The following is a 16,594-nucleotide window of genomic DNA, read 5'->3' on the forward strand; positions in this document are numbered from 1 at the left end:
CATTTGACAATATTCATAGTAATAATAAATACCTGAATAATAATAACTTGGCTAAATCTGGGGCACTGAGATTTTATGGATAGACTTTATAGTACGGTGCCAAATGCAACATGAACATGCAAGTGCTAAAGAAGTTTTATTTAGGTAAAATCTGACTGCAAAAAAAATCACAGAAAATTAAAAATAACTCTTTTCAGGCTATGCTCCTATGAACACATGAATCCCACCAACAAAAACAATTCCCATGGCAGTTCTCAATAAGTCATCACACGCGCAGATGTTTTATTTCACAAAGAATGGCTTGCTGTGTGTCTCCTCTCTGCATCCTTGTTCTGGTACTATCTCTAACATAAACCTGTAGTGAGATATTTTTTTCTTAACAGTCTCAAAGCAATTGGAAGGGAATGGGGGATATGGTTACTTAACTGCAGATTTAGAAAACAGAGTCCTGCTCTATAGAGAGAACAACTCCAGAATGGAACGAACCTATTACAGCCATATTTAAGCTAAACTATTAGTGTTGGACAAACCCTCCCCCTTAAGAAGCAATTCTGATTTTAAAGTTAATAGTGCCTGCTTTGGTTTGGGGTTTTTTTGGTGTGGGTTTTTTTTTTTATTTGTTTTTTTTAAGGTGTTTTGAAGTTTAAAAAAACCAAACAAACAAAATAGCAGACTCAAAACAAACAAAGAAAAACTCCAAACCCAAACACTTGAGTAGTAAATACTGAAGAATCCTATATAGCAAGGCAGGCTCTTGAAACAAAGAAGACTGTAGACAGTCATTTCAGAATAATTCCTAACAAGCTACATAATTTCCTAAAATACTTGAGGCAAAAACTGCAGGTTTCCAAGTACTGGTGTTCTCACCATCTGGATGCCTTAAGGAGTGGCGCATTTTACTTGCATCTCCTATGAATAAACTTTCCTTGATATGAAAGCAAACAACTTTTCCTCCCATTTCCTGGTTGTGCAATGACTTAAGTAAACAAAAACAAACATGTAAGACTTCATTTGGACCAAGGGCCACACTGGGGGTTGGATTCTCATTCAGCTGAAAATCCCATTACAACATAGTTCATTTTCCCTTCACAATAGGTAAGCTGTTACTGCCACTTAGAGCCACATCTTGATAGCCCAGCCTGAACTGTTTTGAGATAGATTACTTTTATTGCTGTAAATACTTTTATTGCTGTAAATTTCTGTTCTTCCTGAGGAGCAGGATGGTCTCTTTTTATTGTATCCAGACGTTTCAGTGAGCAGAGGAGCAGCTACCATTCCCAGTGATTCAAGACCCACCTCTGCGGCAGATGGAAGATCAGTAGGTTGACACTGCTTTTTCCTACTGGGAGTATACAGGTCTCATATTTACTCAGTACTTAACAAGAAAAGGTGAAAATTATGTTAGTTGTGAAGGATGCAAAGCCCAGTTGGAGTAAACAGACTTTTAGAGTGAGAGTGAACTCATTTCATGAGGTTCAGGTTCAGCTGAAGGCTATCACCTCAAAATCTTGTCAGGACCTCAAATTTCTTGACCTGAAATGTTACTCAAATAAATACCCCATGTTGACAGAGGCATTTTATGATGCTTGCTGCCTGAACAGAGGACACAGTTGTGTATGACATCCCTAAACTACTCTGTAGCAGCAGATTTTTTGCAGATATGTCACCAGGTGAAGCACTTACATCTGTCCTAAACAGCCCATGCCTTATTCAAGGCAAATGACCTTTTCCCCATTTTGGTCACAATATTAAACCAGCAAGGGAACGAAGACTTCTTTAACCAGCATCTGACAGACAAAGCACAAGAGTTCAGATAGAGCCAGTCTTTGACAAAAGACCAAGAATGAGTGTTTCCAAAAATTATTTAAATGTCAGTCTAACTCAAATGAAAAAGGACTGTAATTTTTACCACTCAGCTCACATAAAACTTTTCTTTACAAATCATTACACTGTAAGTAGAAAGAAATAATCCACATTTAGGGGTTAGACTTGTAAAACTGTAGCTGATGGCAATTGCTAAGGTGGTATTAGCTGTAAGGCATGGCTCTGCTATATTCAGGTTCTCTTAACCATTTGCAGAGCTGCTTCCTGCAAATCCTCTTACTGAATGGTATTTTGACAGCTGGCTTAAAACAACTGGGTGGTCCATATATCTAGGGGAAGTGCTGTAAAAGTAAAGAGAAACGTGATAAAATCGGAAAAAAATAAATATTAAGTCTTAATTTAAGACAATAACCTTCTAACAAAGAAATTATGATTTGCAAAAAGAAAAATGAGGGGGGAAAGCAGAATTACATCCAATCAGAAGGTTCAATCTCTGTTTGGCAAGGTCATGCTCCAGAGTTTTTTCTGGGCAGAATTAGCATTCTCTGTAACAGATTTTCTCCAAGGCCTGAAAGCACTTCAACACACTACTTACCAAAATCCAAAGCCAATAAGGAATTTGGCTGAACTGTGGATGCTAAGTGAATATTGTATTTGCTATTTCCTATTATGACAAACATGGAAACGAGTCAAACTTATATGCAAGCGTATAATACTATTGTTCTCTGCAATTTCAATCTGAGTGCTCTGAAAATATTTTAAGTGCAATAATGTTTGAAAAACACTATGAACTCATATACACTCATTGTCAAGGTTTATTTTGAGTAAAAACATCCCTCCCCAAGGCAGATCATTCTTCTTAATTTTCTAATGGATGTCAACCCTTTGTTGAATTTTAAAAAGTCTAACTTGCCTCCCAACAATTTGATGATTTATAGTTTCCCCACCAACGAACACCTTCACACAAACAAACAAGAATGATAAAGATACAAAGCTGCATAGAGACCATGTATTGCTGATTAAATAAAAGAAAAAATAGAAATTGAATACATTTAAGCTTTGCTACTACCAGATCAGACAGGCAAGCAATTCACCAGCTATCTCAGTCACAAAGTGACTTACTGATAACCTGGCTGACTTTCTGAACTAACTAGAGCTTTTATATATTTTAGAAGCAGCACCTAGCTTACAGTGCTATCCCTCAAGGCCTCGACTCCTCCTTCAGTAACAACAGCTAAAATAAACACAGTAGATGATATCCAGCTTTTGGTTGCTTTGCACCACAGGCTGAGTGGCAGAAGCAGCAAGACCTGACCTGAAGGAGAAAGGGCCATGAGTTACCACTAGAGCAGCACATTCTGTGCACGAAGAGAATAGCTGGTGTCACACAGGAGGAAGTCCAGTGTGGCCTCCTCTCACATGTAGCACCATGACTAGTCACTGTAGAAGAACATGGTTTACTGATCGGTGAAGGGCTTGAGATTTTATCAGCATTAAAACAATTTTGAAAGTAAGCCCTTTTTGACACACCCCAAACCTAATAATAGAGAAATTACCATCCTCAGATTAAGTGATTGGGAAAGCTCCATAACAGTTCTGAAGTGGGAGGTGTCTTCTGCCTTTCTCAGCAAGCCCTCTCTGGGTTGTGCTTCCTCCTTGCACCAGCACAGGCAGGCAGGTAACTGTGTGGCTGGTGAGCTGGCACAGGAAACAAAATCAGATGGAAACCAGAGCTGCCTTCCACTGCTTCATCACACAGCACAGAGGCAATCTGCCCATGAAGAATAAGGAGCAGCATGTAGAATTCACCTTAAACCTAAAATGAAAATTCCTGACTGCATAACCAAGATACTGTCACTCATCTTAGACAATATATATTGTAGGTAGAACGAGTAATTTAGTTATGGAGGAGCCATACTGATGTCTGGCAGATCAGACTGTCTTAAAAGAAAATCAGACAGGTACAGGTAATCACTATCAATACTTAGCAGTTCCTTGGGGATTTTTATTATTTTCTTTAAACAAATAAAAATTACAGCTTCACACTGCACCCATTTTACCTACTCCCAAGAGCAACTGTAAAAAAATGTGGCTTTTCAATAATGGTGGCATTCCATATCATTATCTTGTCACTTGCATCCATGCAGCCAAAAGAGTTCAAAAATTATCTTAGGAGGAAGAAAGGAAATACTTTTTGTTTTCAAATCAGAGCTGGCACCAGTACAAGCTGAGAAAATTATGTTTTCAGAGTTTTAAAACATTCAGTCAATGTGTTGCTGCAAACAACTTCTAGAGTGCGGTGCAAGATTTTAAGAAGTTGACAGAGGCAGGTATGGATTTACCAAGAGCTGTATGAGATTATTTTCCCCTCTCTCCCCTTTAGCACCAGCCACAGTAAAGTGAAGTGCTGCACAGCCTGTATCCTTCTATTTTAATATGAGATGGCATCTGCCCGGCCCCAGTACACACAGAAGCCTCTGGCAAAAATCCTGCATGCCCCTTTTGTGTTAGCATGTATTTTGGGACAGCTGTCAAAAAGCCAACAAAACCAAAAAACCAGCCACTGAAACCAAAACTATGCAGTTTTCCTATAAAGTTTCCATCTTTACATCATAGCATGAAAAGTCTTGTTTCAATCATACACACCTCAAGCTACAGGACATTAATAAAAGGCAAGCCTCTTTAATAGCTGTTTTCTTATAGAAAAGAAGCAATTGCATCATGCAACAGAGGAGCTGGCAAGCTACAGACTCCTGATTTTAGCCTTCAAACTGAGCAAAATATCCACCCAGCTGCTCTTCAGAGAGATTTCTGGGATCCCCAGCAGCTTTATGCTTTTCATTCTCAGGTTGTGCGCTAGCAGTTCCATTTTCACATACGGTTTTCTTTGGCAAACTCTATTACCACATTAACACAAACTCCCACTTCAAGTCTGAAATGCATGGACTTTCCTTCCATGTACCATTAATTGTAAACACAAGTGCTCACAATTTAGATTTACCACATAAAGTTTCTTGAACAGTGTCTATTTTAAAATTCCTCAGGAACTAATGTCAGTGAAATGCAACAGAGATTCTGCAAGCAGAAGCTTCAAGGCATTCCTAGATGTTGACAGAAAGTCTGAAATTTAGACATACTTTTTAATTTTTGCAGTAGTAAAAAGTAGTACTTTTTGAAGCAGTGGTTTTTAAAAGTAAAAAAAAAAAAAATAGAGTTGTAGGGTAGAAAAATTAGCAAAATATGACAAACAATGAAGTCTCAGAAAGCGTAAAGAGCCCAGAAATCTGTGCAGCATGGCCTGAGCCTCCAAAGCCAAGGAAGCCAGACAAGTAGGGAAGATTACTCCTGACAGTTTCTTTAAGACCACATTCCATGTATAAGGTCCAAACAGGTGCTCAGTTACCTTCTCAGTACTCATGCCCAATGGCACATAATCTTTTTAGCATAGGGTGAAATCCCTGAGGATGTGCCCAGGTAAAGATGACTTTCTTCCAGAAGCTGGGTAAAACCAGCTAGCCATCTTCAGCCCTTTCAAGGCCCAACAGAGTTCAAAGTTAAAATTAAGCCAAAAGATGAGAGCAACAATTACATCCTCCAACACAACTCACTTGGTGTTGCTGCCTGTGGGTCAGCAATTGCTGATAATCACCTTTGTATATGGAAAGTCATGAACATTAGAGTAATTTAATCCCAAACCATGTTGGCATAACAAAAGGCCAGGAAAAGGCTCAAAAGAGTAAGAGCAATTGAGTAAGGATAAATCTAAACCAAATATTTTTGTAGCATGAAAATCCAGCAAGACTTAAGAACTGCATCTAGTTCTCCAAGAACAGATGAGCAGAAATATCCTTGTGAACCTGAGGGATACTGACAAGTGATAGCTCAGGATATGTTGTCCTTGATATTTCTGTACCTTTGAGGCTCATAATACTTCCCATCTCTTCAGATTTGAAGCAACTGTTTGGATGTACTTATTTTTTTATTAAGCTGTACAACGTGAACTTCTCTTACCTCATGGGATATTTGCAAACCAAGTGCAATAACATGTACTCATTGTAATCACTCTACTTGTAACACATTCAAAGACCACTGGTCAATATGACCACTTCATAATTTTTTAGAAGAAGCTTTTTGGATTATTATGGCAATATACATTTTATTCTGTATTTCAGAATAACTATACTACTTAAGATTCCATATTTTGAAAGACAACCAGGGGCTGGGCCACAGGCATGTGCAACTTCAGAGCTCTTCTGAATTTTTCAGTTACTTTCCAGCTACCTTTCAGTAGTTTCCTAACACAGGCTCTGTAAAGAATGTAGCAGAAAACAGAGTAAAACATAAGTCCAGTAAATAAGCAGCCACCAGCACAGTCTACTGCCTGAGACCTCAGTTTGAAGTTAAAAAAAAAAACTTAAGTAAATTCCGCATTTGCACATTGCTCTGTTTCAGCTGTCTGCTCCCCTTCCTAGATTAGAGTACATTTTTAAGCCAGTAACAGCCAGTGGGTATAATTAAAATCTACACATACAGCTCATTTGGTTGCATAAGTCTTTGAAAAACATGTAAAACAACTGCAGCCCATTATGTAGATATAAATCTGAAAAACAACTGCAGCCTTAACCCTGTCCCCTCCAGCCTTGAAGAGGTTGATTCTGGCCCAACCCAGCAGAGGCACGCTTCCCTCACGGCTCTCCTGCCAGCTCAGATGGGACAAGTGCAGGGAGCAGGCACAGCATTCCCCACGGGAAACTGGGGCGCTGGGTTTTGCCTCCACGTGAGCCAAACTGCAGCTGTTTCAACCCAGGCATACAAAAACTCCCAATCACCCAGGCTCTCCTCTGATCCAAGCAACTGACAAACTTGTTGAAAGCCAGCCAGGTCTGGCAAAATCTGGGCATTTGGCAACTCTGCAAATGGAGCTGCATCAACAGGGAATTCCAGTGGCTGCCTGATGCTGCAGCACAGGTTTGGCCAATCCTGCCTGTGGGCAGGAGGCTCACAGGCTGCCCAAACACGAGTACAAGGGCCCTTCAGAAGAGGATTTGGTTCCCTCTGAGATGACAGTCCCACTAAAAGACAATGAAATACAACAGCTCTTAAGAACAGCCATCAGCTGTGTGAAAAAGCAAACTTAGAACAGAAGACACAAGCTGGCTCAAGAAATTGCAGACTGGTTGTTTTGTCTTTGAACTTTAGATATCATCTGCATGAAGCCCCATGCATGTAAGATGCAAAATCCATTGGGATTCTTAATGCTCAGAGAACTTTATATGGATTAGGGAGTTTGTTTTTTAAATACATGGAATTTGTTTGATTTATAACATAGGAAATCACTAAAGAGATAAAGTAAAAAGCTTAGGATCTTTGTAACTGAAATACAACTAAAGATGATTAATTTCTGTCTCTTCAGAAGATGGCCTCTTTTTTTTTTTCCCACTAATAACATAAAGGTACAAAAATGCCAAAATATCCTGTAAAAATTACTTTAAAAATGATAGAGCCTGGATGCTGTTGATTTCAAATTCTATCAAAAGTGTAGGCAAGAACTAAAAACTGGATCATGAAATTTTCCAACTCTAGTTGGAAGGGTCAAAACCATCAGAAATGGTCTACACAGTTTCAGTCAAGAGCCAGGAACAAACCACTGTCATGAATTCCCCTGCATGGATCTCATTTAAAAGCCTGCATGATTGTCAATGGTGTTTGTAGGCAGTGTGGATTTTTTCATGTACTGCCATGATTTGATTATGAAATCAAAGTGAAGTATTGCTCCACTGTTGTGGAGATAAAAGCATTCCCTCTCACCATACATTAACAATCAGCTCATACTGAACATAATAGAAAGTTAATTAGCCCAATTTAGTAACCTGGCAGTGGACACATTCATCCGACCATGGCCTAGCATTTCTGAGCATTTGTCTAAAGTTGAAAGCAATTTTTCAGGAAACTTAATATCAACATCTTAATTAAATTATATCCCTAGCAATGCTGCAGTGCAGGGGAGGGGACAAAAACCGAACAATCATGATTTAAACCTAAAAAGAACTACAAAAAATATTTAGAAAGACAAAAGCTTTTACACCCAGATCTCCCATGGAAATAAACTTCACAAGACATTTTGGAATAAAAACCAGATTTCAGCGGTCTGTTGGATAGAGATAAAACAAAGGTTGAGATCCCTGTGGTCTTTCTTTCTTTGTCCATGTTCAGAAACCTAGACATTATTGCGACCATCTGGACCATCAGAAATTAAATACTGTGATAAAAGTAATTTTTTTTTTTTATCAGAGATCAAATCGATGTACAGCTCTTCAGCAGCCTGATCCTTGCATTTGTGTGCATCTACATGATGCACTTTTACAGCCAATTTCTCTACCTGGGCAGCGATTTCTTGCCACATTTCAGAAACCCAGATGGTTTTCCCTCTGCACTACCAATTGCTCCTTTTCTGTCGGTCCAGACACAACCACAGAGTGTTTGCCAACATACACAAGTCAGTGCAGAGGTAGGGCACTGTTCATTTCTCTCATTCAGCAATACATAAAGCCAGCAGGCTTTATATATAAAGCTCTGCAACCGGTGCTTCAGTGCCCACCACCTCTGAGGCAGCTCGAACCCCTTCATAAACTCCCAGAATCTCCTCAGCTGGGTTGTAGCCGGCCTCAAATTCTCTGTATCCCAGACTCCAGAAGCCAAGAGGTCATCCTCGAGTCTCTCCAGGTCCCTTCTGCCCTAGGCTCAAGCACCATTCTCCCTGGCTGCAGTGTACAGCACATTCCTCACATCCTGCCCCGTTCTGACTGGCCCGAGGGTCTCTGCACAGGCAATCTCCTGCTTAACTTGTTCAAAAACTTCTTGTTGGTCAGGGCCCCATTTGAGATCATTCTTCTTCCATGTCACTTGACAGAGAGGGCTGACAGTCTGACTGTGCTCTGGAATATGCGTTCTCCAAACCCCACAGTGCCTAGGAAAGTTTGTCCCTCCTTCAATCTCGCTGGCAGGGACACAGTTGCTACTTTGCTGGCCACACCTACTGGAATCTAACAACTTCTATCCTCCCTTTTTACTCGTAAAACAGAATTTCCTGAGCAGGTGCCTTGACCTTACTTTGCTCTATGGTCTGCAGGGGAAGCTGTGTGAGCAGCTGAGACTGACACCTCATTGCAGCCACAACACGCTCACAAGTGAGAGCAAACTGGGGCCAGGCACTGATCTCTGCTCTGTGGTGACAGTGACAGGAGCTGAGGGAATGGCCTGAAGCTGTGTCAGGGGAGGTTTAGGTTGGGTATCAGCAAAAGGTTCTTCCCCAGAGGGTGGCTGGGCACTGGAACAGGCTCCCCAGGGCAGTGGTCACATCACCAGCCTGACAGAATTCAAAATGTCTGCACGATGTTCTCAGGCACATGGTCTGACTCTTGGGGTGTCTGGTGCAGGGACAGGACTCGGACTTTGATGATCTTCGTGGGTCCCATACGACTCAAATTGTTCTATCATTCCATGTATTCTTCCAATAGCTTCTTTTAAGGTAAATATTATTACATAGAAGGAAACATTCTCTCTCAAAGGTAATTAAAACATTATCTACTTTTCAAAAAGTGATGTTTTTCATGCAACTTGTCCCCACCACCTTATTCAGTAAGATACAAAAGGAATAAAACAAAAATGAATACTATGTACATAATAAATATCAAGTATTTGCAGTTGGAATATGCTCCAAAATTTATTTTTAGTTCAGCCTCCAAGGCATTAAGAGTCTCTTTCAAATGAAAATATATCTTTTCTATTAACTGCTATTGGCAGTAGTTTTGTGAAAGAGTCCTTAAAGCACAAATTTGCAGAGGTTTCTAAAGCTTTTTTGTACTATCGTTAGGGTAATTTTATTGAACAACAACTGATTCAATTGCAAATTAAAAAAATGTACAGAGATCTATTGTTTCCCTTAATAGCCAAAAGCATTTAATTCTAGTTTAGTACCTTGCAGAAACATACAAACATGGCAGTAATGGACTGGCACACTGACAAAATAACTTCAGGATAAGGAAGTGCTACCATTTATACACTGCAAATCCTTTCCAAAATCATTCCCCCACCCCCATCCCTCCACTTCCCCTCAATAATGGCAGTAGCTTCTTAAAATAACAGCCCATTTGAACACTTGATCTTGTAGAAAGTGCAGCACATGAATGAATCCAATCCTATCATCCCTGAAAGGGATCTTTTTGAAAACCCCTTTTTTGTTAGTTTAAGTGCATTTAAACGATCAAATTCCAAGCTGGAAAGCCACATATTTTTGTTTAAGGAAGCTGGACCAAAAGAAAAAACAACCAACCTATCTGGCAAAGTAAGACTACAATGACAGAGTCAGATTTCCAGATAGGTTCTATTACAACTATGCTTGGCAATAGTCTGTGCTATGTAAGTGGGAGCAACAATGGGACTGTGTCAACTTATGCCAAAGGTGGACTTGCTCCATGGTCTTAAAAGTGATTTATTGTTTATAGAAAGAACTTAGTCAAAGGCAGGGTGACGGTGTGGAAAGTCAACCAAGTCTTAAAAAACTATAAATTCATTACTCTGACAAGGTCTTTGTTAAGTACCTTTTTTAAAGAGATACTGCTGAGGAGTTAAACCTCCTAATGAAAATTTGTAAATATTGTCTCTAAGAAATATCTACCTTAATAGTAGATACCTTAAATTAATGAGGTACTTAGACCTCATTATTTTAAACACCTCCATTTTATTGCATGTCCACAAGTCACAAAATCAAGGACCTAAATGATAGTGATTAAAAAGGACACAAAGAGGAAATTTAGGAGGTAATGTCCAAAACTGAGCCAAAGCACATCATGGCAGGACTCAGTGGGATGACACATACTGTACACAACAGGACCAAAAAGAATTCCCTCAGAGCTGGTCTCTGGTTCCTCTGTCCTCTGTTCCAGAGCTGGTCTCTGTTCCTGGCCTCTGTTCCTCAGCTCAAGCATTTTATAATAGGAAGCCTCTAAGCATGAAAAATTATCCTCTCCACATTCTGTTTAAAATAATAAACTATATTACTATATCTCAAAAATCTGGACAGCATTGTAAATTTTGTTTGTAGGGTTGTTAACAAAAAGACTGAGAAAGAAAAGTCCTAAAAGAAACACATCACACCTTAAGGGTACAGACAATAATGGAGCTAACAAACCTGTATTGCAATGTGTAATTGTTTCTCCTTTTTGCTTTCAAGCACATTCCAAAGTCTTTAATCACATTATGCAGTGTGTTACATAATTGAATCCACCAGGTTCTTCTGGTTAGTCAGCTTCATCCTAACTAAGTAAACAAACTCATCAATATGTACTCACAGGGATCAATAGAACACTCATCCAAAGACCTCCCTTCCCACATGGCACTGCAGATAACTTTCTAAAACGTAACCAGCAAAACCACCTGAGCCTTGTAAGGTTCAACAAGGCCAAGTGATGGTCCTGCACCTGGGTCAGGGCAAACCCAAGCACAAACACAGGCTGGGCATGAACAGACCCAGAACAGCCCTGCCCAGAAGGACTTGGGGGCTCTGCTGGAAAAGGGGCTGGACATGTCAGCTCACAGAAATCACACCCTGCTCTGCATCCAAATAATTCTGTGGGCAGCAGGTCAAGGAAGGTGATTCTGCCTCTCTACTCTGCCCTCATGAGAGGGAGCACTGGTCCATCCCATGTCTCTCCAGGTTGTAGACAGGAGTGCTGTGCAGGACAGTGTCAAGTGCTCTGCACAAGTCCAGGCAGATGGTGTTGTTGCTCTTCCCTCATGCACCACAGCTGGGACCCCACTGCAGAAGGCCAACAAATTTGTCAGCCATTATTTGCCTTTATTGAAGCCATGGTGTCTGTCACCAAACACTGCCTTGTTTTCCACGTGCAAGGCTCATGAGAGGAAGCTTTGGGGAGACCTTGGAGCACCTAAGACAGAACCTACAATAAAGCTGGAGAGAAGGGCATAAAGAGATAGGACAAAGTGAATGGCTTCAAACTGAAAAAGGATGGATTTAAATGATGTAATAAGAAATCTTTTACTGTGAAAGAGGTGAGGCACTGTAAGAGGTTGAGCAGAGAGGTTGTGGAAGAACCATGCCTGAAGTGTTCAAGGCTAGATTGGACTGGGCTTTGAGCAACATGGCCATATGTGGGTGTCCCTGCCCATGGCAGGAGGCTTGGAATGAGATGATTAATATTTCTTCTAATCCAAACCATTCTGTGATTTTGTGAAATCTGAGCACAAGGGTGGACAGCTCCCCCAAAAAGCCCTGTGCAGATCACAATTTCCCAGCACGTGAGTTGCTGATGTTAAGGTGGGGTAGCCAACAAACCAGCCCCATGCTCTTGCAGCGCACCAACAGACCTCAGTGCTGGGCTGCAGAAGGGTCTCTAAGCAGAGCTTCTGAGGCATGGCAAAAACAGCTGTGTCAGGCATCTAGGCACATGGCAGAATGAAGCACTGGCACCATACTGCAAACACAGGAGATGCTGCAGAAATGATGGCTGAACTCCATTTTGTACACACCAGAAAAATACTCTGGAGTGATAAAAACACAAACAAGACACAGCCCAATAGCAACAAGACATGCTGGAGAACATTTCTGCACCACCTTTGGTAGCTATGTCTCTCCAGGTTAGTGTCATTGCTCCCACACCTGTCAGTCTCTATCTTTCAAAATGTAGACAGAAATAACCTGAGCAGGTCTGCTAAATTTCCCAAAGCACTGGAAGCAGAATGAGACTTGACATGCTGTACTTCTGCATCACAGCAACACTGCCTTTCTTTCTTCTCTCTCAAGCTGCCTTTTAAACCACAATACAGAAAAAATTTTAAAAGTAAATGACAGTCAAATGAGCACACAGAACAAGAAGCAGCAGAGATCTTTATAGCACTAACTCATATGTGTTCCAAGCAACCAAAAGAAGTATTTGCAACTGCATTATTAGTAACACCATCATTCATATAAATATATGCCCACCGACTTCTTAGTAGCTGCAGTCAAAGAATGAAAATGGGCATTTTTTTATTGTAACCATGCAAAGCTCAAAAACTGTTGCACCAATACCTAGCTACATTCTTAGAGTTAAGAGATACAGATAAATTCAGTCTTGGGTGGTTCCCTAGGAAAATCCATAGTATCAATTTATACATGAAACTTGCAAAGTAGGTGTTACACTGGATACAGTGTATACAGAGTGCAGTTTAAGAAGATCCTAAGAACTGAGGTCTGAAGTTATGTTGATCGCAAAAAACATGAAATGTTAATTCAGCTGTAATTCTGAAGATTCAATGGCCAAAAGAAAAACATATGTGTGCAACTTTTAAAAATTAAAAACCTATTAAAGTATGGAGGAGAAAGCCGGCTTGACGTAATTGATGACTTGGACTTCTGCAGTAAGAAATTGCAGGTTATTATGAGTCAATCCATCACTCAGTTCCCTCAGATGCAGAGCAGAAACAGAGCAGATGTAGGAAATTGAACCAGACCAAGAAAGAAGCAGAGTATGACTCAATATATATAATCCAGAGGTAATTTATCAGAACTTCGAGTTTGGTATAAACTGCTTTGTGCTGCCCTTCCAAGTCCTTCTTTTCCCCATATCTGTCCAGAATTTTATCAAGGTTTTTGTTCTGTCATGGGATACCTATTTCTCACTTATCCACCAAATCACCTTTCTGTGCCATACTGAGAAGAGTGCAAGGATAACAATCTTTTGGCTGTACTTTTAGTGAAATCTTTTATCTTTCACAATTCAGAATGTTTGTGGGAGAACAAGAAGAAGAACAGAAGATATATATGACATATATATCAAAAGGAATCTCATTTACACAAAACTCTTATTAGCACACTTCAATCAAAACAAGGAACCTTTAGCAAATCCTTAGCATCTGCAGGATTTTAAAACTCACCATAGTTTCAGTTCAGTCAAACCCATTAGCATGAAAATACATCTTAGTTTCTGTCCTATTAATGTCCATGGGAAAAAAATATCCCTGAAGATTAATGCCTTTTGGAGTGTGTAATCCACAGTGTGCCATGAAATTTGAAAATACCCTGTCTGAAAAGAATCCCACTCTACCCAGTAGTTTATTAACCTTCAAGTTATCTCAATGGGTTTATGATTTTGAAATGGTATTTTAAAGGTAGAATTAAAAATCAAGACTTGCAGAATGTATTGTTCTTTAGAAGAAAAAGAAATCTTCATTTTCAGGATAGTATCTGGTTTTTAAATCACAGAAGTGGCAAACTTCTAGGGCTGGGGTTTTCCACTAACTAAATCACAAGTTTTGGTTGGACTTACGCAGTTTTGCCCTCACTGTCTTGTTTGGTGGCACTGGCTCCCTTTTTACCCAGCAGTGAAGCCACTTTCTCAGGGTCTCCATTCTCCACTGCCTGCAGCAGCCGATCATCATTCTTATTCCACTCGTTGGTCTGAGCAAAAGGAAAAGAAAGAAGAAATATTATCAGCACCAGCTTCATCAACAGGCTCTCCTGAATGATCCTGCATGCATTTATCAGCACTTAAACAAAAGCCCAACCCAAAGAAATGGCACAGACAAAGCCGCATAAAAGTAATCTGGAAGCTGTGCAGCAGAGGTTCCCAAGGATTTGATGGCTTAAGCCAGGGCCTAAGCGATGACTGAAGATGAACTGTAACTTGGAAACTGTAGATGAGAAGTGCAGCGAAAAAAACCCCGTATTTTCTTACTGCATTTTCAAACATTCTTCTCTATTTTTCCAGTCCTGGTTTCCATTTCAGAGCTGTACCGGCCCCATTGGACCTTCACTACATACATCACATGGATAAGCAATGAGGTGCCTCATCTTATCCAGACCCCACCCTAACAACCCAAACCATCCAAAACTTTCCATATTAAAGGCTTTTCCCAGCTCACATTTTGTAGATGCTAATGGTTAATAGACTGCCCTTTGCAGACTGTAGCTAGCTTTATTGAGTTTTTTATCCTGTGTTGGTCTTTAAAATAAACAAACAAACCCCTCACACAGTGCTACTGAAAGAAAATAAAACCATCCTACTTTCAGATCTTTCCAAACCTAATCCACTAAATCTTTTTAAACACTCTCAGCAGCTGAATCAAGAACAGGACATGACTTCCCAACTTGATGACTGTCTCTCCTCCTCTGAATGGTCTGAATAGGACAATGGCCTATTTCCTCTAAAAGACTTCCAAGTAGAATCACAAGATCCTAAGAAAACAGAGGACAGTTAACCTTCTGTATTCCATGTGATCACAGCAAAATGAGCTCTGGAAATGAGTTGGAAGTTGCACACAACTGGACTAACAACAGTGTTCAGTCTCCAAGAAAAACAATCTGGTGCAGTTAAAAGCTGTGTTTGAAGCAGTGTTAGCACCCAACTACACTCAGGAGAGTTAACTTCAACAGCTGTTGCTTTCTCTTTGACATCAGTCAGCTCATCTCCAGCATGATGGCCTGTTCATGAGCACTTGATTTGTACACATCCTCTGGAATTATTGAATTCATGTTACTACCTTGAGAAATACTTAATAAAAACCAATAACAACACACACACACACCCAACACCTTGTCATGATGCTCTATACAGACATTCTTCCGTTTCTCTGTCTAGGCTTGAGAGGAAAAGTGTATGATGTGCACACTTATCTGAACTAACCCCACAGGCTGCTCACACCCTGAAAAACAGGAGGAACAGGAGGAAAATGTTCCAGGTTCAAAGTCATTGAAAAAACAAATTAAAAGAACCATGAGGGAGAGTATGGGCAGGAGAGCAGACAAGCTGGGAGAACACCACCTGGAACCAGGAGTATGAATGGCAGCTCCGACAAAGGAAGTGGCATGCAGACAGAGCAACTGCACTCTGTTATGGCACTGAATGACTGGTGGGTCAGTGCACCCAGCAGGTTATAGTCTTTATTCCTATGGCCCTGCAATAAATTTCTATAGACTCTGGAGCACTAATTACACCAGCAAAAAAAATTGTTTCTCTAAGTAATATTTAGACTCCATGACAATGAGTGGCCTGCCAAGCAGCAGGCTCCACCCAGAATGAGACTCATTGCCTATTCTGCATTTGGGGAATTTCATGCTTTAAAGGCAGCCTGTTATTAAAAGCAGATGTTTAAAAAAATGTATCTCACTTGTAAATAAAAAACTTTAAAGTTAACACTCTTTATTTGACAGTATGTCTTTTGTTTTGTAGTTTCTGAGCTTTTTTACTATTCAGTCACGTAAGGTATTTAAATACAGGCTATTTGATGAATCAACCTTCATCTACACACACATCCAATGCAATACTACCTGAAATCACCAATTTACTTTTGAAACATGAAATTGAATAAACTACAGGAAAATGTTAAGATCAAGGCCAGCTGAAAATCCTTGGCAGAACAGCTTTCAGGAGAACATTCAGCTTTAGAGCACAAAATGGCCACATCTTCAAGAAACAGTTTCATGAATACTCCTTCAATAGCCAGCTATTAAATTGAAACATTATTGACATACAATCCAATATTCAGTGTTTTGGTACAAGCAAGTAAGCATACAAATACTGACTCCTGTATTTAAGAAATAACTGAAATAAAGTGTCAATTTCCCCTTTGAGAAGCTTCTGTGGTAACTGTATTCATCTATAATTATACCATCATTAAAATCGCAGACCAAATAGGAATGAACACAGCTGTGTCCCAAATTACCCCTCAGTATTTATGTAGTGAGGAAGCTGCACCGAGGAGATACTCAGAT

The 16,594-nt window shown here is 40.0% G+C and overlaps 1 protein-coding gene across 1 annotated transcript in view; it reads right to left on the bottom strand.

The window, feature by feature from the left end:
• Positions 1 to 16,594, bottom strand: part of RAI14 (retinoic acid induced 14) — an 85,366-nt gene that overhangs the window by 22,961 nt on the left and 45,811 nt on the right. Inside the window, exon 3 of the mRNA XM_054283380.1 lies at positions 14,151 to 14,281. Coding sequence (XP_054139355.1) covers positions 14,151 to 14,281 — 131 coding nt within the window. The remainder of the gene's footprint in view (positions 1 to 14,150; positions 14,282 to 16,594) is intronic.

Source organism: Melozone crissalis, unplaced genomic scaffold (genome assembly GCF_028551555.1).
Source record: "Melozone crissalis strain CALT ecotype California unplaced genomic scaffold, PUWL_Pcris_2 ptg000036l_1, whole genome shotgun sequence".
Taxonomy (NCBI): Eukaryota; Metazoa; Chordata; class Aves; order Passeriformes; family Passerellidae; genus Melozone; species Melozone crissalis.